Source organism: Artemia franciscana, chromosome 1 (genome assembly GCF_032884065.1).
Source record: "Artemia franciscana chromosome 1, ASM3288406v1, whole genome shotgun sequence".
NCBI classification, from domain to species: Eukaryota; Metazoa; Arthropoda; class Branchiopoda; order Anostraca; family Artemiidae; genus Artemia; species Artemia franciscana.
The window spans coordinates 40,590,803-40,617,997 of NC_088863.1; the positions used below are offsets into that span (position 1 = coordinate 40,590,803).

The window sequence follows — 27,195 nt, forward strand, 5'->3', positions numbered from 1 at the left end:
AAAACTCATTTTGTCATTCTTTTACAATGTGGGTAGGCGTCAATGGCAGAGGGAGGGAAGAGTTCAATTATATTATGGAGATATCTATTCGCTTTTGCTGAGAGCTGAAACTGAAAATTTATTAGAAGATGTGGAAAAGGTATGAACATCACCTCTCGAATGAACTTCACCAATTGGGAGAAGTCCATTTACCAGGAGCTAGCGAAGCACCAGGCCCCAAATAAATTATTATTATTATTAAATTCGAGACGGGGAGTAAATTGATTTCCAATGGTGTGCTTGCAGGTCCGAAGGTACATTGTGTACAAAAACACAATGAGGAAATCAAAAAAGTCTCCAAGGGTGTGCCTAGACATTATGTGAATGAAAATCTCGAAATGAGTGCTTATGGAAACTGTGTGGAAGTAGTCATGGTGATTCGCCCTTTAAAGTTTCAAAACTACACAGTTAGTGTGGGAAAGAATGCCCTGTCACCCGTTTTGCATAAAGTCTATGTGTTTTTGGACGGTGTGAAGGTGCTGCCCCATGGGCATTAACATACATCGAACTAAATGTCTAGAATATAGACATCGTCTTGTCTGAAAAAAGTCAATGGATGGTGGGTAAGATCCATTTCTTATAGGTGGGAGAAGGTCCTTTTTCCTCCATCTCAGCAATGTTTTATGCTCTTTAGCAAGGCCGAGTCGCTGTTGTATCTCTGTGTATTTTGGAAATATTTTTTTAAATATTTATCAATTATTTGCCCCCCCCCCCCCCCGCGTCCGACCTGGGGGATCCGGCCTTCGGCCGGCTGAAACACCCTTCTGAGGGGGGAGAGGTGGGGGATCCTTTTTAAGTATTATTAAAATTCATTTACATTGTTATAGGTGATACTGGTTCTTTTTCGATCATCTCAGCATATGTGTTGTTGTTCTTTAGGAAGCTAGAATTGTTGTTGTATGTTTGTGGCTTTTTTTAAATATTATTATTTAAAATATATTTTTTCATAAAAATATTCAAAATCGTATTAAATGTGCTTAGAAAATCCACAAAAACATTTACCAATGCTACTGTGTCTGGCAAGAATTATATGACAAAATAAAGACTATTGAGCCAGACACGAAATTCATGCAGGGACTTGACATTTTTCTTGACCGATAACTTGGTTGATTATTGATGATTTACCTGACTCCATTAAAGAAAGATATCAGAAGATGCTAAAATTGTTCACTGTTCAATTTTATCATGAACAGATATCCGTAACCTTGGTTCTACACAATCTCTTTCATCAGAGCAAATGTATGAAAACACTTGCTTTGAATTACACTGTATCATCTACAAGATTGTTCGTGATTCAAGTTCCCTCATAACTTTAAACAGACTAATACATCCGGATGAAACGAAATTTCTACTCTCGGCATACAATCAGGCAACGAATTAATCCTATTGTTATATTCTAGTGGACCTAGTTCAGAACACACCCGAGGATCTACGTAGGGTCACTGATATTTTTGACAATAAAATTACCATTTATATGCCAGTGAAAGGTACAAAAGGTCGTTAGTTGCCATCTGGTGACTAAACGAACTAACACTGACATTTTTTCGTCGTCTTAGGTAATTCAAAACCTCTGTTTTTACTGAAACCGTGGATTATTAATGTCACATTCAAACAAGATGCTGACAGAAAATTCGTTAATTTCATGTATATCATCGCTCACTTGTACGTGCCTTAAAAGCTGCAGCCGAAAACAAAAGAAACGATTATAAAAGAAAATGACTTCTTCAAGCAGGTGATACTTTTTTACAGGTTTATTGTCGATATTTTCAGAACTTGTAAACAGTTTCCTCTAGATGGCCTAATCCTACGAAATGAATCCAATTCAACTCGCCCTTTCGCTAAAGGAGAATTTTTGAAGACCATATCAATAAATTCATTAACAATAAGAGAATTACCGATGATGAAAAATTAATCTTGCCTCAAAATAGAATTCAACTTGTCGACAAACATAAACCCTATCGTAAGAGACCAATCAATATAAATGTCATTGATTACAAAAATGACTCAAAATTCAATGCCACCACAAGCACCACCAAAAGAATGAGATTTGTCTGAAGTTTTGATAAGTGTTTCAGACCTCTGCATTTCTATTGTGAGCAATGTAAAAGACTCTTGACTTATCTCACTGAAAGTGAACTTGCTCAAATTGACGGTAGTTTGAATCAGGCTAAAATCCATGGCAAGACCTACGTTCAACTTGATTTTTTATCAGATTTGATAACAAATCGTTAAAGACTTGTATCTTTTGACTATCATTTGCATAAACTTTTAAACTCGTCAAACTACCTGAAAAGTCTTATTGGCAATAAATATATTTTAAAGTGGTTAAAGGAATTTATTCGAATATCAAAAGATGTTTTAAATTATTTTCAGAAAATACTAGCGCGCCAAGTGACAATGGTTTGACGAGACTGAGGGGAATCAAACGAAGGCATCTTAATACCACTTTATCACCCTGACCTGTTAGTGCGTAAAAGGGTAGCGGACATTTCACTACGTATGTACGTTCAAAATGATTGAAGCTTTGAAACATGTTTATGAGAAAATTGGTGAAGTGATATGTTTAAGTCCACGCACCACATTTGCTCAAGTCACCAGACTTGAAAAGAAGCTAGTGGCAGAGTATCTACAGAATGAATCGAGTTACACACTTTTATAAGAAGATTTAAACGGATCGGGGTAGTGAATTTGTTAATCCACTTGTAAAGAAAGTTCTGTTGAAAAATATAATACAATGCTGCGTAATAGTCATAGTCCAAAAAGGGCAGTTTTTTCTGAAGGATTGATGAGAACTATTTTACTTTTAATTTTAAGTTGTTGTATATTGAAAAATACTGCTGCTTTTATTCATGATTTGGATAAACTCATGTTGATTTACAATCAAGGTCCTCATCAGTCCCTGTCCAACTTTAGCCCTAGGGAAGTTCTTTGAGGAGATAGCAATACACTTGACACTTTTCTTAAATAATATTCCAATGAAGGAGGAGTGAAAAAGAAGAAATTCAATTTTGGTGATACTGTTCAAATCGATCGAACTATTAATGTTTTTGAAAAGATAATTAATTACTGTCCAAAAATTTGTTTTAAAGTTTCCAAAATCTTAAACACTTCACCCATAACGTATCGTCTACGTGACATGAAAAATTATGAGATTCCTGGTGTGTTTTATATTATGAATTACAAATAGTTAAAAACACTGGAATATATCACATTGAAAAGACATTAAACAGTCTTACTAATAAGAGCAAGAGACAGTAGCTTGTTTCTTGGCTAGGATAGAACTCTGATTCTCATTCTTGGATATCTGCTGAAAACATATACAATGCCCAATGATTTCTATGTAACGCTTATGCCCAATGTCTCTGATCAAATCTACGACAATTTGAATAAGACAGGTTATTTTTGGACAAAACTCTCCCCCCCCCGTCATCAGATTGGACGATGGAAAGTATAAGGTTGCTCTTGTCGATTGTATTATCAAAAATCCATAAGACATTCTAAGAAAGAGGACGCTGTATGATATTAAAGTAATATCTTTTGACTTCTTTGATGAAGGCCTGGTGAATAATCTTGACTCTAAGGATAAACCCTATGGGAATACAACAATATGCATGAGCTGTGTCAAATTATCGACTAAGAAACTGTGAGTCAAAAGAGGGTGGTTTCACAGACAACTCTTCCATAGAACAGACGAAAATTAACATTACCAATCCATTGAAGAATGAAAAAATTTTCAACAATGACAATTTACGTGAAATCCTCAGTTTTAAAAACCTTATTGCTAAATTGTATCTTTACAATTATGTATCTTTATAAATTGTATTGCTACTTTATATCTAGTCTCTCCTAGGACAGTTATATATTTAACTAGCTGTTAAGGTGGCGCTTCGCGCCACCCCTACACCTAGTTGGTGGGGGCGCTTCGCGCCCCCCCCCCAAGCCCCCCGCGTGCGTAAGTCTTTATGCCCCATTGTAGTTGTGTCCCTGTGTACCACCTATGAATATGGATAGATTTATATATGTGTTTTGAACTACGTAAAACTTACGAACATACAGCATTCTTGGCTTTCCCATTGTCCGTGCAAATACAAAGCCTTGTGTACTTAGAATGACGTCATATGCAAACGCTCTTTTCACAAACAAACAAACATGCATACACACAACTCGTTTTTATATAGATAGATAGATAGATAGATACAATACAAATTAACTGCGCTACGTAACAATATTATTGGTATACCTATTTTTAGTTGTAGCACGTGTGGTGGAAACCCTGAAAGATCCAAGGAATTCAAAAATTCAGATGGATAATTAACCGCCTCATTTGGTTCCAAAACTGTGTCGACTGACTTGTAAAGGACTGCCTTGTCTCGAATCTTGGTCAAAACAATATTGTTGATTTCGTGGACGTCTATATTTTTGGGTGCAAGAATCGCTCTTTCACTTAGCCATTTATTATTTTTATAATTGTTTAGAATATTCGAAAATACTTTTTCAATCAATTCATTTTTGGACGCCACTAAATTACAGAATTCAGCAGGTAGTTGTATACGTCCTGAAATTGAGTCTACTGGGAGCTTTCCGTTTCCAATTGCTAGCAATTGATCTGAAAATGTTTGACCAGAGTCATCGTTTTGCAATCGGACACGCATATTTGTAGTTAATTTTAATGTCTTTACATGTGCCCATCAATTGGAATTTTTAAACCAAGCATTCATTTCGTCTAGTTGATCTAGGTATTATAGGTAATGTTTGCCTGAAATCTCCCGCAAGCAATATTAATGTGCTGCCAAAGGGTTTCAAATTCCCTCGCAAATTTTTCAAACATTGATCCAGAGGCTCGAGCGATTTTTTGTGTGCCATTGTGCACTCGTCCCAAATAATAAGTTTGCATTGCTGCAATACTTTACCCATCCCAGATGATTTGGAAATATTGAGCGTGGGAGTTTCTGTAGAATGAAAATTCAGAGGCAATTTCAAAGCGGAATGAGCAGTTCTTCCACCAGGCAGCAATGTTGCGGGTATTCCGGACGACGCAATTGCCAACGCTATATCATTTTTTGATCGAATTGATGCCAGAATCAGTTTTATCACAAACGTTTTACCAGTACCTCCTGACGCATCCAAAAAGAAAATTTCTCCAACGTTGTTATTGACACAATGGATTATCGTATCATAAATGTCTTTTTGTTCTGACGTTAACTTGGAAATGTTATTTTGTACATACGACAATAGATCACTCTTACTGTAACTTTGTTCACGATCCAATTCTAAACATGTCGAAACAGCAGCGGTACGATTAGGTGAAGGCATTCCCAAATCCTGAAGAGCTTTGTTGGCCATACATACGCACAAATCTTCTATAATAACTAAAGTGTAGTGACAAATTTCTGATGTAAAATCAAAAGTCATATCTGACGTCTCTAACCGTTTTCGATGGAGTATATCTTTGGACATTTTCGATTTATTTTTTCCCATAACTCTGTAGGAGCTGAAGGAGAGCAAGTTGTTAGTATGATTCCACACAATGCACGAATTTGACTTGGAGTTGACGTTTCGCACGCGTCATTGATGCAGTTATCCCAGTGTTGGTCATTCTCCAATAAATTCAGAGCTTGGCATGCACTACGGTAAGTGTCATGTATAGTACCGTTTACAGTTCTCAAATACTCAAAGGACGTCGGACCGGGTCCATTCACCAAAAGCAGGCGTAGAAAGAAGCATTCATGTTGATTGGGGTGAACGGTGTAGAGTCTTCCTATCGTGGTATCTTTGAAAATGGTAGGTTGGCCGTCGACTGACTTACCCTGTTTTCGACTTTCAAATACTTTATTTTTAGTATTCCACGTGTAATACGAAGGCACTTCTGTATACAGCAATTTTTTGCATAAGAATCATTTTTGCATAGCGAAAAGAAAGCAGTCAACTTTGTATCCGGTGGATTCAGGGCTCTTTGTTGCGCGTTGGATTCCGAAAAATAAACAGGTTGACCATTCTGTAAATGTACCGCTAAGTGAACAACAGCTGGACTACGTTCATGTATCGGAAATGAAAGAATTCGCAAACAGCTTCATTACTGCTTATGTATCTTCCAGCCTGATATTATACGATTTCGTCGATGTCTTTGATTTCGGACTGCAAGCCAAAAACTGCCATGTCACTGCCTTTGTTGACGTATTTGCATATGTATTTGATTGCCTTTACGGAGTTACAGTATTCAACGTTTATGTGTGCATTAAATGTTTTTGACAATAATTAGGAATATGGAACAGCTCACTGGTTATCTACTTTGATGGTGGTACCGTTACGCTTCTTTATTATTGCTGTTTTACCGCCATCTTCAGTAGATCTTTTTCTAAATTTGTGGGTAACCATCATGGCCAGTAATTGTGTTGGGTACTAAAAGTCGAGGATATTGCTTTGTGCACCTTCCTTTGGCCATGCATGGTGAAAATTCGTTCAGTGCACCGAAAGGTCAATGTATCATATTTTTTACAACAATATCATATAACCCTTATAACCCTTATAACTTATAAAGTAATTTTATAATTAGCCAGATTAGTATATGTGCGTGTGGCAATCCTCGTTTTTGCCCTTCCACTGAGTACATCCAGCATCGCACTGACCCGAACACTTCAAGTTTTACTATGTATTTTATCAGTGATTTCAACTTTTGCCGGAAGACACGGGCCGTAATGTCATGTCTATGAACCGCCGATTGTCCTTGAAGTAAAAGCTGCTGTATCTCGTCCCAAGATTGATTACATGTTAATGTAATAAATAAATCTGGACGACCATAGAGACGAACATACGCAATAGCATTTTGAGCATATATATACATATGACGAGGACTGCCAGCATATGACGAAGGTAAAAATCGTTAATCTTCCAACGTTTGTGGTATTACCGTCATTTACAACTGCATCTCGCAAATGAATGTATTGTTCAGAGTGGAGCTTGGTCTGATTCAGATGGATAAATAGCAAACGTTCTGATTCAATTTTTGCATACATATCAACGATTTATTAGTGAAACAATTGACGGCATTTTAAAATATAATTATCTTCATACTGCCGAATCATTAGTCTATAGGAATAATACTGCATTGCACTGCATTTCTTATTCATTTCTTTGTTAGTCGCTGGATTTATCAATTTAATATTAAAGTGATAGTTGTCGGCTCCATCCCAAAAAATGATAGGATATTGTAGGGCATCGTGGCATCGCTGAGTTTCGGTAATTCTTACCAACTGAGCATTCGCTAATGAAGAATAATATCTCGAAGTAAAAACTGATCACCGACCATAACGATTGCCACTTCGTCGATAGTTGGAGCATTGTATCTACGCACATGTTGGCCAAGAGGCGTTTTGTCAGCGGAAATAACAATTTTATGCGTATCAGTAGGCATCAAATCGATGGCTGTTTTGAGCAGACGCACTAAAGTATTATTTTCGTGGAAAAGATGTTGCAATTGGGAAACTATTGTCCTTTCAACTTCGGGAGAAATTTCGCAACGTGCATTCAATTCAGAATTTGTATCACTGATGAAGTACAATTGTAAAAATCTATGATTCTCGCCTGAGAATGGTAGAAGGGACCCTGCTCTATGATAAATTTGCCCTTTTACTTTGAAAGTAGGCATAATTTGATCTGGATTTTCGATTTGGGCACCAAACGACGTCATTTGGAAACATGAGTTATATTTTCTGATTTCTGATTAAAAAAAACGCTTAGATTCTGACGTAGTTCCAGTAAGCAAAGTCTTCAATGGCTCTGGGGGTGCAGCCAGTTGAGGAAGTTTAACTTTTCCTGAGGTGCAACACATTCCCATTGTTTTAAACTAATCCTAAGTTCCTTGAGTGCTTAAATATTATTAATTAAAAATAAAATGTTTTTTATTTGTGTGTGTTATTATTTCTGAAAACTAAACTCCAAGTTTCTTCAATTTTCCAATATTTTTAATAGAATAAGACATATTTTAACCGTGTGCATTCATTTCCGTGAAAACTTAAAACCAAATTTATTAAGTGAACAAATGTCAATAATAACATCAGATATATTTTAACATTGTTTGTTTGCTTTCATTTCTGAAAACTAAAAACCAAGTTTCTTAAATAATCTAATACTTTTGATAACCTAAAATGTATGTTGAACCGTTTACGTTCTGTTTTAAATAAAAACTAAAACCCTAGTTTCTTAAAAAATCAAATATTAATAAATTTCATGTATTTTAACCATGTGCGTTCTCATTTCATAAAATTAAGAGCTCAAGTTTCTTAAAGGATTAAATATTCTTAATAAAATCAGATTTATTATAGCCACATGTGTCCTGATTTTACCAAACTAAAACTCAAGTTTCTTAACTAGTCAAATATTTTTAATAAAGTCAGATGTATTTTAACCATGTGCGTTCCTTTTTATGAAAGCTAAAACCCAAGTATCTTGAATGATCATATATTATCAATAAAATCAGATGTGCTTTAACTATCTGTGTCCTATTAATGAAAACTATAACCCAAGTTTCCTGAATAATCAATTATTACTAATAAATCAGATGTTTTTGAAACGTGTGTCTTCTTATTTCTGAAATCTACCGCCCAAGTTTCTTACATGTTCAAACATTTTGAATAAAATAAGATGTGTTTGAACCGTGTAGGTTCTGTTTTAATAAAATTAAACCCTAAATTTCCCAAATGATCCAATATTATTAATGAAACCAGATGTTTTCTAACCATAATGTTCTTACTTCGGAATCTAAAACCCAAGTTTCTAAAAATATCAAATATTTTTAATAATATATGATGTGTTTTAACCACATGCCTTCTTTTTATGAAAACTAAACCCCAAATTTCTTAAATGATTAAATTTATTCTTATATCTGAAAATTTAAACACAAGTTTCTTAAACGCTAAAATGTGTTAATAGAATAAGATATATTTTAACTATCTGCATTGTTTTTTATGAAAATTAAACCAAACTTTCTTAAATGATTATGTATTATTAATAAATCAGTTCTAAAGGTTGATTCTGATTAAAGAGGGTCTCTATATGCGCTTTCTAACTCAGGTCAAGTGTTCATGTCCTGACGGGGTGTCGATCTAATGAGTTCTCTAAAACTGAGTCACATGTTATTCAGTCATTCAGGCTAGCTGAATGATATTCGATACACTGATCACCCTATTTTACCCCATAAATAACATCCAATAATTTTGAGACATGATACACAGTAAACAGTAAAATTACCAGAAAACGTACAAGGAACGCGGTAAAAAATATTGAATGACAAAAAGTGAAAACAATCATATGGAAAGTGCATCAGATTGCACAAGGGTGAATTTCCACAAGGTATTATTCAATAATTGATGCTTAGAACATAACATTATTGTTCGATAAACTACTCACCTTTTCTGCTTGTACATAGTTGTAACAAATTAGAAAATTTATGGGGTCAGGAGGAAGGAAATTTTACTTCCCGAAATCTAGGAGGACAAATTTGCCGATTTTCTTTAATGAGAATACGAATTTAAAACCCATTTTCAAGAATATTACCCTAGAAATGATGTTTCAAAATCTAGGGGGGAGGGGTAAAAAAGTCTAATGGATCACATGCCCCTTGCCCTTTTAATTGACACCAGCTCTTGCATATGCGAGGTTAAAATTAGTGGCAGTCACAAAAACTAATTTTTCTGTCGGAATTTGAACAGAATAATGCAAGATGTAATACCGTTTTTTTCAAGGCTTATTCAATTTGTGCAAGGTCCAATGACCTGACTAGCAGCTGTGCAAACGAAGGAGGGCCATTTGTGAGGGTCCAAAAAAGAAAAATTGCCATAAATCAGGATTTTCCCTCTAATTTGCTTTGGGATCAGAGTTTCATTTAAAAATTAAACAAAACATGTTACAATCAAATATTTTCTCGCACACCATTGTAAAATATCTTAAAAAGTAATATAAGCCCTGATATTGCAGGAGTATTTCTAGGAGACTAATGTAATATATTCATGAACACAGAGATCCACCAATATTTAATTAGAGCTGTCTTTGAAAAAGCTGTGGAGTAAGAAGTGGACTAGCTACATTCCCTATCGCCGAAACTTAATATGAGCAAAAGTATTCCAGTCAGTCAAATCATAGACTAGCCTTTGTAAGAAAATAGTTCCTACATTTTTCTCTCAAATGATCAGTCAAACATCTCCCGTTAGCCCAGCTCCAGGCAGAACCACCCATAATTAGCACTAATGAATTAAAGCCGACTTATCGGTATTCAAAGGAAACGGCTTTGCAACAAAAGAATCCAAAGGCCACCCTCAACAGTTATTTCCTCTTCAAAGATAGTAAATTTGCCATTTGTTAGGCGGTTTAATTAACATAAAGGGATTGTCGAATTGATAACGCTCAAGGTGTGATATTAGCCTCAAAATTATTCAGCAAAGTTGCCAAGTTTTTTAACTGCCAATAAGCTTCAACTATTGAGCTCACCTATAGGTTTTCAGCTAGAAAATAGTACAGATAAAAGTCAGCCCTTTAAGATTTAAGGACAAATAATTAGTTTTCCAGAGCCTTTAATAGTCGCATAAGATGTTGGATGAGGAGGCCAGAGTAATACTAGTCCTCCCATTTTAATCTCCATATAAATCAACCTAGATAAATTAGAGCTTGTGCGGTTATGTCCTTTAACCTACCATATTGTCTCTGGGAGGAGAAAATCTGTCTTGGAAATCTCCAAGGAACTTTTCTTTTTACACGTTACTTCAAATCCCCACGCTCAGCCAAACCTACCGTTAAGTTTTCTGCAAATTCTCACAGAGAATCTTCCGTTATAACCAAACCGGTAATCTCGTCTAAACTCAAAGTACTGACTCAGTGTTTTGAGTTATAATTCCAGATTTTTTCTCTTGTAGTATATATCTCAGCAGCATAAGAATATTGCCCTTCTATAAAAAGAACCTATGAATTTTCTCAAAATACTTTTCTATAAGTATCAAACTCAAAATGAACAAAAAAGTATATACTAAATAGTGTTGTTTTCTCTTTTCTATCCTCATGGCTAGCCATAATGTATAGTTACCTCTTTAATGAAATTTCAAATTGAAATGATAATAAACATTTTGTTATTTCCTCAATTTGAGAATTGGAAAATTTCGCTGCCAAAACATGTGAATTTCAAGATTTAGCACTGTAATGGCTTACATAAGGATAAGGCGAATTTCCATTATATAGATTGCAGCTATCTGCAATGAATTTTTCACTTAATTTCACCATGCACAATACTTGTAAAATTCAAAAGACAATTCGCAAGGGATATACTATATTCTTCGATAGTCTTCATTGCTTACGATTACTTTCAGGACCGAGAATTCGTCGAGCTAGATAACCCATTTAATGGACAGCCTAATCGTCCAATGTCAGCTTTATCAGATACACCTTCAATAGTGAAAACTCCAGTTGTTCCAGCAGAGAGCAAACGAAGCTTCGGATTTAGGAATAATTTTCAAAGTTGCTGTTCAAACTGTTTGCCCGTTAATAGTGTGCTGGTAAGAGCTTATCAAATATAGCTAACACTTTAGAATATATTCCAAAGCGCAAAATTATCAGACTCGTCAAAATACGAGTTTTGTATTTTAACCAGGCGCTATAGGGGCAAGAATATTTTGTTTTGATAGCAAAACTTATGTCAAATCCAGTTGTTGAACACACTTAAGAACACACAGTTCTGTCAGTCATACAGCTGTCAGAGTACTTCCTTACGCCCTTTCGACAATCTGGATGCACACAATAAATTTGGATTGGATATTGCACCCTATCAAATTGTTCTGAAAAATAAAATTAAAACCCCTATTCTATTCCCAAAACATCGTATCTTTGCCATTTTGAAAATTTGGATTCATCTAAATCTTTTGTAGTGGTTGTATAGTATTATTAATACTTATAGAAGTAGTAACCCTTAGAGTGTTAACTTAGTATCCACAGTCGTCCTTGAAATATTTCTGATACCCTCTCTTGACCTGCTTACATATAGTGTGTTTTTTTAGTTTTTCATCCTATGAACTTTCCTTGAAAGTTCCAACTTTATACCTTATATTAGTCCTAAAACATCCCGCCTACGCCACTTTGACAACATGCATGCACTTAAACGATTTGTTTTGTTAGTTCAATAGTAGTAGTTTCTTTCATGTCATCGCGATGAAATGTCATAATTCCGGGACGTCACTGAGATCAAGAACTCCGCCATCAATGCCTTCACAATTTTAGGTTACTCTTCCCGCTTATTTTTCGTGATCTTCTTTGTTTTTCTTTTCTCGCTTCCTCTATTCCATCTTTTTCTGGTGTGTCGGTAATTATTTGGGTGCGTCCCCAGTTGCCGTCTTTTTGTCCCAAAACAGATGGCCAACAGTGGACACAGAGGGGAGAGGTCGAACAAGTTCCGGAAGCGACTATAGATCTTAGGACCTCGGTCGATAACAAGGGACTTTGGTTCTTATGCACCATAAATGCTGGTCTGTCCGTAACTACAAAGTGAAAAAAAACATGATCCGGTAAAATATCCTTATTGAGAAAAAAGCAGACCCGATATTCGCCAAAGAAAATTTTTCTAGGAAATGTAATGAACTGTGGGGCTGTGATGTAAGCTCTTCCATTTCCTAGATGAAAATTTACTGTTGTAATCTCGATTATCCAAATGTAGAAGAGTGACACGTTTCATCTGGTTTCGTACGTTTCACAAGAAGCTTGATAGATTCAAGGAAGATGCTACTGTTGACTCATCTGCTTTGGTTAGTTAGACCTAGCTCTTCTGGTGACCCACTGCTTAGCTTGGCATACGAGCTTGGCAGCTGAAACGCGGAAAGACATACCTTAGAGGCATAGTGGCAACAAAAAGAATTCAAAAGCATATTATCATAATTTGACCACGCTCGGTGAGGATAGTGCGTAGGCATTAACAGCATCGTAGTCAAAATTTCAGATTGAGAAAGGATAGTTGAGTCACGAACATTTCATATCCTGTCAGGCGTGTGCTTTCCTTTCAAACATGGATTGACACTCTGAAGTTTGTCAAAAAAAAAGTTTCCACAAAAACGTGGTTTAAACCCACTTGCTCGTGATTGGCTAGTTACTTGAGAGAGATATAAGTGATCAATCCCCATTCCTCATTAAAAAATATGGTCAAGCAGTCTTTTGATGGGGCATGGTTTCTTTGGCAATTCAAGTGGAGTAACGACGGATGCCGTGACATCTAAGTGAGGTCATGAAATTCTACCAAATTCCAAGTAAAAATTGTGTTTCACTCTTTTACTAGATTCAAGCAAACAAAAAGTCAAAGCCTTTTTCCTATGCGGAATTTATATGCACAAAAACATAGCAAGGAATTGTGGCTGCAGGTATAGCTACAATCTTATTAAAATTCAAAGTATTCCCTTTTTACTGAGTGTAAAATGATTATTGTCAGGAATTCATTTACATGTTTTTACCCTAAATACCAACCTTTTAGAGACAGTATTGACTCAGACAGACATAAAATGTCTTAAACTGCTCCCAATTGCCAAGTCCCATCCAACCCCCTGAGTCCTTTGGTGAAATATAAGTAATTTGAAAAAAAAATCAATAGATGGCACAAAATCGTCTGCTCTAAAATCTTCTTGTCTGATGGAGGTGTCGTTTCAAGGGGAAGGGGGGCAGTTTCCCCCCCCAGTAAGTTGGAGAAAAATTTATTATATATCCCATGCTCCTTGACTATTGGATATAGACCCCTTCTGCCCACCCCAAATAAAAATACTGGAGATTTGCCCCTGCTGTCTTAGCTATTTTTTTTAATTAAAAATCCTGTTGCAAATCCAGCAGCCTATGTAAAATTTTAAACCGTAATCCTTGAAAAAATATTTACGTTAAAACCACTTTTTGTAAAAAAAAAAAAAAGGGATACAAATGGTGGCGTGTATCAAGGTCCAAACTAGGTTGATAATAGGGCAATAGATGGTGCACATATATATTTTTTTTTTTTTTGCTAAGCCACTTGAGTTTCATACTTGATTGTCCAGATCATCCCCATGTCCGAGACAACCCCGACCTCACCTACCCACGAAAGATCTGGCCTGAGAATATTCTAACGGTGTATTTACGATCAAGCACCAACTCATTTGTTCGTCTCTCAGGGAAATGACAATTGGTAAAATCGTTGCTACCCTGAGATTAGCGTTGCTAGCCCGTGGAAAAAAGAGCTTGGTGCAGGGTAGCTTTGTGACTTGTGCAAACGATTATTTCTTATCTTTAAACAGGATAGCGACAGAGAGAATTCATTAGCGATAGTTATTGCTCAATATTACTCCTAGAATCCTGCAAAACGTGACAGACAAATTTGCCCGAACAGAAAAACTCCCTTTAAGAAGTGATTTGTGGAATCGCAGAACTTTGCTTCTGTTTTCTTTAAATTTTTAAGCTGTTTTGCAAACAATTAGCCAGTGAGTCAGTGATCTTGGACACGAGTTTGTCAGCTTCTCTCTCTTCGGATAGGCGGGGAGGGGGTGCCCGCTGTCTCCGATCACTTTCCAAATAGTATCTATTCATTGCCTCGCTCAGTCCATCTTTCTTAGCCAATTTCATTTTTCACTATTTTTTCATCTATAGTAACCCCCTCATATAGAATTTTTGGATTAACAGCAGGGGTTATGGCTTCATTTTTTTTATTTTAATCAATGAAAATTTTTGCTTTTTTTTTCTTACCTCGGCTGCCTAGTCTGGGGTAATACCATATTACTGACTATCTGGGCATTTTTGTTGGTAAAAATACCTGAACTGGAACAGTTCAGTTTCTGTTAGCCCAACTGTCTTAGCTTATAATAGGGTTCACTTGCATAATATTAGAGGCAGATAGGAGGCTCTTGTAGGCTTTGGGCGCTTATTCTCATTGTAATTTCGGTCAACTTGTTGTTCAACTAACATTTTTACTAGTGACTTGGTGAATTCATTAGTGATTACAAAAGTTGTTTTTTTTACTAACTTTTTTATTAGTGCAAATTTCTAAGTTTATAAATTGGATCAATTGCCTTGCCTGACACTCATTACAAAATGGCCCCATTCTTGGCAAATATACGGCCCTGTGTCAATTCTAAATTCTTGGTTAAACCTGCCTAAGACCATAGGCAGGTGTCCATTTTTTACCTCTCATTTCAGGCAATCTAATGGTCCTAGGTCAGTTTTTAATTCCTGGTCAACCTGCCTGAGACTGCTTGAGGCAGGCGTAACTTGCTAAAAGATAACAAACAAATATTGGTCCAATAAGAGAGGCACAATTACTCCCGCCGTTTACCCTTGCCAAATTAACCAAATTCTTTAAAAAAAACTATAGGTTCTATCAATATCTTAGCTCTTTGACTATCTACCTTGGTTCTAGTGCCCTAGTAATGAATGCATGGACAGATAATAGATAGACATATCTTTTAACAAATGAACTAACAAAATTTTTATACAATCCTGATAGGGGGGGGGGGTTAATGCTAAGTTTGCTCTCCACCAATTGGACCATCTTTCTTGGCTTTTTCTACAATTAGCCGTGACTTTATAACCAACACTATTCCATTTTAATTCAAAAATCAATTGCTTGAATTAAAATGGAATAGTGCACAATCTTCTATGAAAAGTGGGAGGTGGGTCATTGTGTAGGTAGGGGTACCAGATGCCTCAAAGATTCCATTTTAATGCTCAAATTGTCTAAATCTCCATAAGCCTTCAGATTAATATACATGAAGGTCTAAGGTCTAATTATAATTCAACACTGATACTACATTGACTCTCAACATATATACTGCATTTACTCAATGAATCTGCAATATTGTTTGCTGCTACTATTGCTACTACTACAAAACACTCACTTCAGCACCAATCCACCCGAGGCCAGCAGAGTTATGCAGGCTCCTCTTCCATCTCAGTCTATTCAAAGCCTCCATTTTTCACATTCTCCTGAATTACCTACTTCCCTTGAATATTTCATTACGTCATCCTACCGTCCTGTTCTGGGACGACCTGAATTTCATTTAGCTATAGACGGCAGGCAGATAAGAAAACAAAATTGCAGTCTGTTATCCTTCACTCGTAGAACGCGTCCTAGTCATCTCAACCTTTCTCTCATCATAGTTTTAGAAAGCTAGATTGGGCTAGTCAATTAGATGGGTACCCAAAACAATCCGTTGGCAGTTCTTATTGAAAACATCTAGTATCTAGCGTGGCTTATAGCTAGATACTAGTCCTGTGTTAATTTCATGCTCTAATAGCTTTAAATGTATATCTTTAAAATAAATAGATTTTGTAGACTCAGAATCAGTGTGAATATTATTTGTTGTTGTTTCATAAGTTGAGATAAAAACTTTTTTAGAGTTTCAATTTCAACTGACAAGAGTTGCGCTTTACTTATAGAGTATTGCTATGAGCTTCTTTGACCCAAGTGGGTGACATTAAACTTAATGAGTTTTACATGTTTGGATTCACCATAAAAATACAAATCTTTAAGTGTATATATGGTTTTCAAAACGTTTTTCTTTAGTTTCAATGCCTCTTAGTACGAGTTCTCCTTACTTAGGGTTTGTTACCATCTATTGTCTAATATAAAAAAATATATATACGACCCGATTTTTCCAACTAATTGCTGATGAAAGAAAGTTTCTGGTATCACCTACATCCTCCTATTGGTAAATATCCTGACTTTGCTCATGAATCCCCCCCCCCAATTCCAAATCTTTATCTTTGTGCAGGTAAGAATATCAATAAAACTAAGAATCTTAAAATAGAAAATGTTATTTCTTATAAAATATTAAAAGAAAACAAAAGCAATCTTTAATCCCACATGTCACTTCTTAAATATTTTTTCTGTTCTGGCAAATGTCTTTGTCAAATTTTGCAAGCCTTTAGGAGTAATCATGAACACTAATTATCGCTAATGAATTTTCTAAGTTGCTCTCCCGTTTACTTTTAAGAAATAATCGTTTGCACAAGTTACAAAACTGTTTCGCATCAAGCTTCTTTTTTTTACTACGGGCTAGGAACACTAATCTCAAAGGAGCAGTTTCAGCTATTGCGATTTCCCTGAGAGAATAAAGTACAAATAAGTTTCGATCTTATTTAAATCATAAAGGAGACTTTAAAGGCATTCTCAGACCAGCTTTTTGTAGGTTATCTAACGCCTAAGAGAGACGTAGCGTTTTCATGTGAAATTTTAGGAGAAACCGAACTCTTTCTAAAGACAAAGTACGCTAGCTTGATCACAGGTAACCGTGATAAAAAAATTTAATTCCCTCCAAAATGCTCGCGTAAAAAAACCATGTTTGTTTTGGCCATAACTCAAATCTGCAAAAAATATGGATTTTATTATACATTTGTGACTGCTGACTTGTTCGTTATTATAACGAATGTGTGTCAGTTTAAAATAATATTGAGAGTAATATATTTTTTTTGTATGCGGAGGGGGACCCTGTCAGATTCAGAATTTATTTTAGGGGATAGAGGCTTGAAAAAAGTGCTTTTGTTTTCCAGAAAACAAAAGCTTCTATTTTGGAAAACTTATTCAATGGTTTCTGATTTCAATGGTACACTTTTTATTTTGATCTGAGGACTTTTTTGAGGGGTTTCGGGGTTTTTTCGATTTCACCATAAATTTCTTTACGCGATAAACTTTACTTTTAAAACAAACCGGAATAATAGTTACGATTCTTGAGTAATTGTCACATGGCAATTTTTTTTTTCACAAGGCAGTTTTCTTCTAAGCACACTTTTTTTACTTTTGGTTACTATGGGCTGTTGTTCGTTCTTTACTAGGTAATATATTTTCTACCTTATAATTTTCCAGTTTTGTCCCACTCACTTCTGTGCCACAAAATGTTGTTAAATACAAATTTCCTGTCGCACAATCGCTTTGGCTACTTAGAAAGGGCACTAGAACTTTTAATTTTCGTTCGAAAGAGTCGCCTCCCATTTTCTAGAGCTATTGAATCGATACGCTCAACCCTGGAAAAAAACGAAACAAACAAATAACACGCATGTGTGACATTTTTGTAGATTGGACATTTTGTAGATTGGAGCATGATATATTGGGGAAGGGGCAATCCGCTTAGTATACAGAATAATTTATGTTTGTCTTAACTTTTCACATTACTCTACTTTCAGTTTAAAAAACTTTTAATTTAATTAATTTCTGAGCGTTCATTTTAGATCGTGCCCAAGCCTAACTAAACATGATGTGTACTACTGGCCCCATAAACCCCTGCTTTCTCGCTGGTAAATTGTACAAACCAATTAATGTAAATTGATTTGTAGCGTCCCGCTTTTTAAGTTTTTCTGCTGAAGAATTAAAATATTAGACTGTATTTATAATTTTTGACAATATTTGAATAAAAATTTTCGATTCACGAAAATTTTCACAATAGAGATTAGGTTCTTGGTAATATTTTTGCTACAAATTTTGGCAAGGCAGGGAGAAGTAGTACTTGTCATATGGATTTAAATTTTGTGGGAATTTCGATCTTCTATGCAGCTGAATCCATAGCGAATTCTGTAATAGGATTCCCTGGTGTTTAAATGAATTGTGTATAGGCTATGTGCTTAAATGCTAAGGATAAAATATTGTCATTTACGCTCTTGTTGGCACTTGCCCCAAGCCTAAGAGATTTACTAGCGAAGTTCATATTGCCCATCTCACCTTTTCAGTTTCTGATCTGTTAGACATCTGAATTTGATAAATTGTTCAATGGGATGAGCACTACTATCCCCCTCCCCCCCCCCCGGCACCAGTAATTAAGACTTAGATAAAAATATTCTGGGCAATCAAGAGGGATTATATATCAAGTTCTACTCCACCCTCTTTCTCAAAACCTGTTCTCTATTTATTTGAAGATTCAATTTAGTTACGATGTTTGGGAAGTAGAATGCACTTTATGAGGTTCTGACCCCCTCTTACCTACAAAATGACCCTCCGCTCCCCCTTTATAATAGATGATACGCACTTAAACGTCACTGTATGTAATATTATAAGATATGAAGCGAATCAGTTTAGTTAAATATAAATCTAAAATATATTTCAGAAACATTGTTCTACGCTAAGAAGGAAAGACTCACCTGCAGTACACTTTTCAGGTTTATTTAAAATAAAGGGAGATGATAGATTAATTCCTATCCGTTTAACTTTCTATATATCCATCTGAAGGCCAACGGAGAGTTAGATAATTTGTGCATTGAAATATGCTCTTTTAAGTATCTGTCATCCCCGTCCTGCATGCACAATGACCCACCACCCCTGCTTTATAATAGCTAATGGGCTACTAAATGTCACTAAATATAATTCCATGAAAAATCAGGTGAATCAAATTTGTTAAACCAAGCATTATCATATAATTGTTTTGTATGAATTAAGTGACTTTTCAGGAATGTGTTTAAATTAAAATCTAGTTGATTTAATGTGATGAAAAAGTCCAGAGTCATGGCTAATTGGCGAAAAAGCCAAGACTGAAAGTCTGAGTAAGAGGCAAACTGGCATAAGCCTTTTTTTAGAATTGTAATAAAATCATGTACACTGAGAAGGGAAGCCTCACCTGTAGTACCCTTATCAGGCTTAGTCAAAACAAAGGGAGAGGATAGATTAATTCCTGCTCCTTTAACTTTTTTTATGTTAATTCTGAAGGCTCATGGAGGGTTAAATGATTTGAGCATTGAAATTTGCTCTTTTAGGTATCTGTATCCCCCATCCCGCCTGCACGATGACCCATCAAACCTCCTTCATAATAGCTGATGTGCAATTAAATATCACTAAATAGTTTCATGGAAAATTCAATATATCAACTCAGTGTATCAAATTCAGTATATCAAGCATTATCATATATTTGTTTGTGACTTTTACTAAGTGAGTTTTCGGGAATGAATTTGCCACCATGCGGTGTTACTTCCTCTGCAACTGGGAAGACCTATACATAGTTTTTTGATATTTTTAAATGGACTAAATATCCCAGGATATATCGATAGCAGATTGGTCTTCTTTGGGTTTAAATCTTCACTTCGTGCTACAAAATGGCAAAAAAACGACACTTCCCGTTACAAAATATTTTGCTCACATGAAAAGGACACTAGAACTTTTAATTTACAGTTGAATGCACCCATTTTCTAATATTCTAGGACTATCAGTTCGATACAATCCTCCCTGGGAAAATATAAATATACAAGTCAAAAATAAATAAAAACGCATCTGATATTTCTTCTGAAAAAAAGGCAAAATTCCATATTTTGCAGATAAGAACTTTTAAACCTCCTACAGTTGTGTTCGTTTATATGCTGAATCAAATGACGTGATTTTCATTAGGATCACTTGCCTCTTAGGTGGTGTTTCCCGGAAAACCTACATAAAACAAATTTTCTCAGGCTCGTAGCATTTAACGAGTGACATTAAACTTGTTGAATTTTATATAATTGGAACCAGCATAAAAAGTCAGTTCTTTTTATGCATTAAACGTAAGCAGATGTCTTATTTTTAAAATATAGGTTACAACTAATTTAATTTATCTTAGTTCATTAATTAGCTAAAATTTTTAGTTTCTACTCAAACGCACATATCTTCATATTTTCTAGAACTGTCTGTTCTATACAATTACCTTTGGCGAAAAAAGAAACCAAAAAAAAAAAAACATAAATAAACCCACATTTTCAATCTTTTTTCTGAAAAAAACATAAAATTTCATATTTTTGTAAAGAAGGGCCTCAACCTTTACAGTAGTGTTCACTTACATGTGGAATTAAAGGATGTGATTTTCATTAAGATCATTTGCCTATTATGCGGTACTTCATCACTTTTATGAAATAAGATACATTTTTTCAGGCTCGTAGTTTTTGAGGAGTGACATTGAACTTGTTGAATCCTATGTATTTAGAATCGGCACAAAAAGCCAATTTTTAAATTTTTATTAGGTATTAAATGTTTGTGATTTTTTTTATTATCAGAATATTGGTGATACTTCCAGTTGAAAAAAAATTATTTATTTTCTCATTGTTTTTTTTCGTGCTAGAAAATTCTGCCCCTCCCATGGAAATTCTCTTCTCTCATGATAAATTCTTCCATGGAAAGATCCTCCCACGTAACCCCCTTCCCCAACCCACCCCAACACGAGAAAGTCACTCTGAAAACGTATGTACGCTTCATAATAACCATTACTATATGTAAACAATGGTCAAAGTTTGTGACTTGCAGCCCCTCCTACGAGGACTGTGGGGGATTAAGTCGTCCCCAAAGACATAGTAATTTGGTTTTCGACTACGCTGAAAAGAATGGCCATCTCAAAATTTTGATCCGATGACTTTGGGGGGAAAATGTGCGTGGGAGGGGGACAAGGTGCGCTCCAATTTTTTTTGTCGCTTGAATTAGGGCAGTAGAACTTTAATTTTCCGTTAGAATGAGCCCTCTTCCGACACTCTAAGACTACTGGGTTGACACGGTCACCCATGGAGAAAAACATATAAAAAAAACAAATAAACACGCATATGTGACCTGTCTTCTGGCAAAAAATACAAAATTCCACATTTTTGCAGATAATAGCTTGAAACATCTACAGTAGGGTTCTGTGATACGCTGAATCTGATAGTATTATTTTTGTTAAGATTCTTTGGCTTTTAGGGGATGTATCCCCCTGTTTTCTAGAACAAGACAAATTTTCTCAGGCTCGTAACCTTTGATGGGTCAGACTAAACTTGATGAAACTTATCTATCTAATCAGCATTAAAATGCAATTCTTTTGATGTAACTATTGGCATCAAAACTCCATTTTTTAGAGGTTTGGTTGCTATTGAGCCGGGTCGCTCCTTACTACAACTTACTACATTTCGTTACCACGAACCGTTGGAATGGTTGTATAGGGTCTAGTTTGGTAAGCTGCATTTCTGCTATGGTATTAAAGGTTTGATTTTCGGACGCTATTCCTGTATTTCTGCATAAAATAAAATGTAAGCATAAAATCGTACTTGGTATATGAAAGTATACTGTTTTAAATCTAATATACTGCATTCGACAACGCAGAATTTACATATAGTAGAAACATAGCTACTGAAGGGCTTTTTCTTATTGGCATGGGATGCACACCCAAAGCTTTATACGTCACAAAAAGTTTGCACTCCTTTTATACTATTCAGTGTTACTTAAGCAAATCAACACCTACACTATCATATATAGATCACATGATTCACACAGTTGGTAAGGTAAATTCTTAAATCTGCTTATTAATTTAATGACTGGTTTTGAAATGACTTTCAACCCTTTTAAAAAAAACATGTTTTGATATTTCAAAACTTGAAATTTAAATACGCCGAAAACTTCACGTTGCGAGTTTTTTTTTACAAACCATGGCCCTTAAGAGCTGCCTAAACCTTCTTTAACAACAACTTTTAAAACTAAATTGCATCTGATTTTTTTGATATGTCTAATACCCTCTATCACTACCTGTGTACACATACTACTTTTCTTGCACCTCTTGGCCCGTCTAATATCATTCAAAATTGGTATAAAATTCCTAGAAGCATCGATTGATGAGAAGTGACCTGTTAAGGCATGTCCCAATCAAGTTTTCAGAAAAAAATATCAATATAAATAGCTAGGCTAGACAACTTGAAATAATTGATATAGCTACTATTTTGAAAAGCGTTTTGTTTTCATCTCTGTTTATTTCTGTTAATTCATTCGATTATGATTAATACAAAAATCTTTTTTTTCGGCAAAAGTTTAATTTGAGAAATCTATTTAGTTTTCACTAAAGCCCAAACGACGTTCTAGATTTGCCAAGGTTTGAGGTAGTGCTAAAACCCAAATTATATGTGGCAAGCTCATAAATTATTATAATATTATTATAAATTTGTTCTTTTTTGTCGGAAAGATATGTTTGTAGTTTAGTTTTATTGGGCAATGCTACAGTTGAAGTAGTTTTGATTGTGAATTTACCTTGAGAGAGGCCTTGGTAATACTAGAGAAATAATTGTAAAATTAAAAAAAAATTATGGAAAATCTTATTTCTTTGAAAGTTATACCTGGTATCCCTTTCTTCAATTACTCAACTCTATTTCAAAAGGTTTAGAGGCAACCAAACTGGAACAATTCTATTGGATTTCATTATAAATCAACAAAAACCATCAAAACTTAGCAATGGCCAATTAAACAACTGGGTTTATTAACTTTTTTTTTTAAATTAACTATCCGAACCCAGGAGACAACTTTTAAACAGGAACAAATAAAAGGCCAGATAAAGGATTCTCTTTTTTCAAGTAGCATGAAATCCAGCCATCAAAACAAATTCTGATATTTACCAGAATATGACTTTAGTATTTAGAACATTCGCTTCTCAAAGCTTGATTTTTTTTTTTTTTTTTTTAATAGCTTAAGGCCACACAGTTAGAGCCCAGTATCAATTGTGTAACTTTATAATCGAAACCATCAAAGCAAATTTGACATATAAAAGATTCATATTTACATATTTTGCAGAGACGATTCCGGCGAAACGAAGATGGGAATAATCAGGAAGACGGAGGAAAAGATGACACCCTAATTGACATTCAGATTCGACCTGCAACAAATAGAACAATCAGAGACAATTCATCATTAAGCCAACCTCTTTTGACTCCAACACCAGCCGGAACTCAAAGGTATATACATGCCTGACAAATTTTTCTCCGTCAAAATATTATAGCTATAAATGAGATTTAAACTTCGTTTAAGGTTATTCCTTGAAAAATTGATTATTTAAAGTAGCTTCAAAATTTAATTAATAGTTGCGCGGTCGAACTTGTGATTAACATTAGCTCTTTAAAGCTATGATACGACGTGCTCATCGGCTATTTTTTTGAGAAGATTAAATCCAGTGACAGCTCACCACTATCAAAAGTTTTATAACTAAAAATTCAATGAGTCTCTATTTCTTTAACCAGAAAAAAATCTACTTTTTGTACTAGGAACCTAATGAATTTGGTACTCATCAAATTTGTAAAGGAATTTAAGGGCCCTTGAGCTCCTAGAAATGTTTGGACAATTCTAGGAAGCAGAGTAACCGTTAATTGTTAAGACTACAACGTTGAACTGAAAAAAAATGCACCTAAAACCCTCACAAGAGTATACTCAGCAACGTTTAGTTGTAATCGGATCGACAGTGTAGTAATACATATAAGACATACAGAAAACCAGAAAGACATCCAATTTATATATATATATATATATATATATATATATATATATATATATATATATATATATATATATATATATATATATATATATATATATATATATATATAACACGGTATATGTTACTGGTAATATCCACAAATTGGTCCAATATACCTTTTTTTTTCCTTGAATTTAGCCAGTGTTGCCAGTCAATATATATATATATATATATATATATATATATATATATATATATATATATATATATATATATATATATATATATACACACATATATATATATATATATATATATATATATATATATATATATATATATATATATATATATATATATATATATATATATAACACGGTATATGTTACTGGTAATATCCACAAATTGGTAAATGTCCAAAATACCTTTTTTTTTTCTCCTTGAATTTAGCCAGTGTTGCCAGTCAACGTTTTCAATTTAATGCATGGCTTGATGATGAGAGGTTAGGTTCGAAAAGATTACGTTTGGTTAGGTGAGGTGATGTTAGCTTAGGTTTTTAACCCATTTCTGATATTTAGACCAAAATTTAACATAATCTAGATGATTTGACCTAAACTAACATAATCTAACCTAATTTAACTTTAACTTTTGCCATCATAGCTTGCATAAAAGTAAAAAGGCTGACTCGCAAAGCTAATTGAATCCAAATGGAGAAAAAGGAATTTCGAACATTCACCAGTGAGTGTCGACACTAACCAGATTTCGGACATTCGCGGTAACATATTTATGCAACACATCTGGTTTACGATGTTAGACTAAGCTAAAAAGTTCACTGAACATAGTCAATGAAATACTTAAAAATAAACAAACATTTTGTTAAGAAGTCCAAGTATTCCCTAAATTATAAAAAAAAAACCTGCTTTCCCGTTTATTCTGAGTATCAAATTTATTGAGTTTCCCTATCATATCCCAAAAGCGAGGTAAATTTTGGAATTGGGCAATATTTGTCTTAGACTGCAACCGGTGATGAGCAAATATTAATATCTAGGAGCAAATAAATTTTTAGCTGGCAAACATCGTTTAAAAATAAGTCACAGATTAGTTGCTAAGGAACGACTCAAAATTTATATTTTGTTTTACATATCTAAATGCTTCTTCAGCACTGATTTAATCATTTAACAAGCATCAAACTTGAATGCTACGTGGTTTGAGTTTTAAGGAGTATCATTACGTCTTACAAATAAATGGATAGCTTTCTTTGGTATCATGACTGAAACGAAAAAACTTTTTGGAATCATACCAATGGTTCGTGAAGAGCAGTTGCCGATTTTCTGATTCTCTTCCTTCAGCTGGGAGTAAAATGCATGCTTTGTTGCAAATTATCCGACACCTTCCATCTTTTCCTTCCAGATTTTCCAGTTACTCATTTGGAGCTACGTTTACTCTCACTGAGATTAAAGAGTAATACCTCTGACCTCCGTCCCAAACCAAATAATCAGCGATACCGAGACTCGAACCTGCCCTCATGTCCCCAAGACATCTGCCCCCAAGAACATATGATTGCAATTTCAGCGCGCCAAGCACTTTGCTAAGACGGCTGAAACAATTTTGATTTAGAGTTATTAAATAAAAAAAAAACAATTTTTTTAAATGAAAGTAAGGAGTGACATTAAAACTTAAAACGAACAGAAATTGCTCCGTATATGAAAAGGGCTTTTCCTTCTCAACGCCCTGCTCTTTACGCTAAAGTTTGACTCTTTCTCTTAACTCTACATTTTAAAACAGTAAAAACCTTTAGCGTAAAGAGCGGGGCGTTGAGAAGGAAAAGTCCCTTTCATATACGGATTAATTTCTGTTCGTTTGAAGTTTTAATGTCGCTCCTTACTTTCATTTAAAGAACTTGTTTTTTTTAATTTAGTTTCTGAACGTTTTTGAATCAATGCATGTTTGGATCTCCGCAGAGGAATAATTAAAAGGAAATTTGTATTTTTTTTTTTTTGGCTAAATGACTTTCTCATAATTTTGATCGAGAAAAAAAGAGCGGGGGAGGAAGCCTAGTTGCCCTCCGATTTTCGGTTAATTAAAAAGGCAACTAGAACTTTTAATTTTTTACGAATCTTTTTATAAGTAAAAGATATACGTAACTTATAAATTAGCTTACGTAAATAACTTTTGTATTCTCATGTTTTTATTACATATATGAGGGGGTCCGCCCCCTCGTCAGTACCTCGCTCTTTACACTAAAGCTTAAATTTTGTCCCAATTCATTAAGAATGACCCCTGAATCACAAAAGCCGCAGAATAAATAGTTGAAATTAATAAAAATACTTTAGCGTAAAGAGCGAGGTATTAGGAGGAGGTGAGCCCCTCATATGGGTAATAATTTCTGTTCGTTTTAAGTTTTAATGCTGCTGCTTACTTCCAGCTGAAAAAAGAACTTTTTCATATTTATTTTTTAATTGTTTTTTTAAGTAATGCTAGTAAATCCTGCGCTCTCTTCATGGAAATTTTCTTCCCCCATGACAAATTCCTTGATGAAAAAGTTCCCTCCGCTTATCCCCCTCTTCTCAACTCCTGCCTCCAACCAAAGAATCCCCCTGAAAACGCCTGTACACTTCCCAATAACCATTACTATATGTAAGCATTAAATAAAAAAAAAACAAATTTTTTTAGCTGAAAGTAAGGAGCGACATTAAAACTTAAAACGAACAGAAATTACTACGTATATGAAATGAGTTGTCCCCTCCGCAATCCCTCGCTCTTTACGCTAAAGCTTTAATTGTTTTAAAAAGTAGAATTGTGGCAAAGAGTCGAACTTTATCGTAAAGAGCGAGGGATTGCGGAGGGGACAACCCATTTCATATACGTAGTAATTTCTGTTCGTTTTAAGTTTTAATGTCGCTCCTTACTTTCAGCTAAAAAAATTTTGTTTCTTTTATTTAATTTCTGAACGTTTTTGAATTAATGCATGTTTGGTTTTGGCTCTCCG

General features: G+C 34.7%; 1 protein-coding gene across 5 annotated transcripts in view; it reads left to right on the forward strand.

Annotated features, from left to right (window-relative positions):
- The window catches only part of LOC136029582 (potassium voltage-gated channel protein Shal-like), a 249,845-nt gene that overhangs the window by 178,579 nt on the left and 44,071 nt on the right, over window positions 1–27,195 (forward strand). For 4 of the 5 annotated variants that reach the window (XR_010618087.1, XM_065708079.1, XM_065708096.1 and 1 more), the window contains exons 5-6: window positions 11,391–11,576; window positions 23,531–23,691. Coding sequence is in view for 4 of the 5 variants with exons in the window: in XM_065708079.1 (XP_065564151.1) it covers window positions 11,391–11,576; window positions 23,531–23,691 (347 nt within the window). In the remaining variant the exon portion in view is untranslated. The remainder of the gene's footprint in view (window positions 1–11,390; window positions 11,577–23,530; window positions 23,692–27,195) is intronic. The other variant, XM_065708105.1, reaches the window with a different exon arrangement.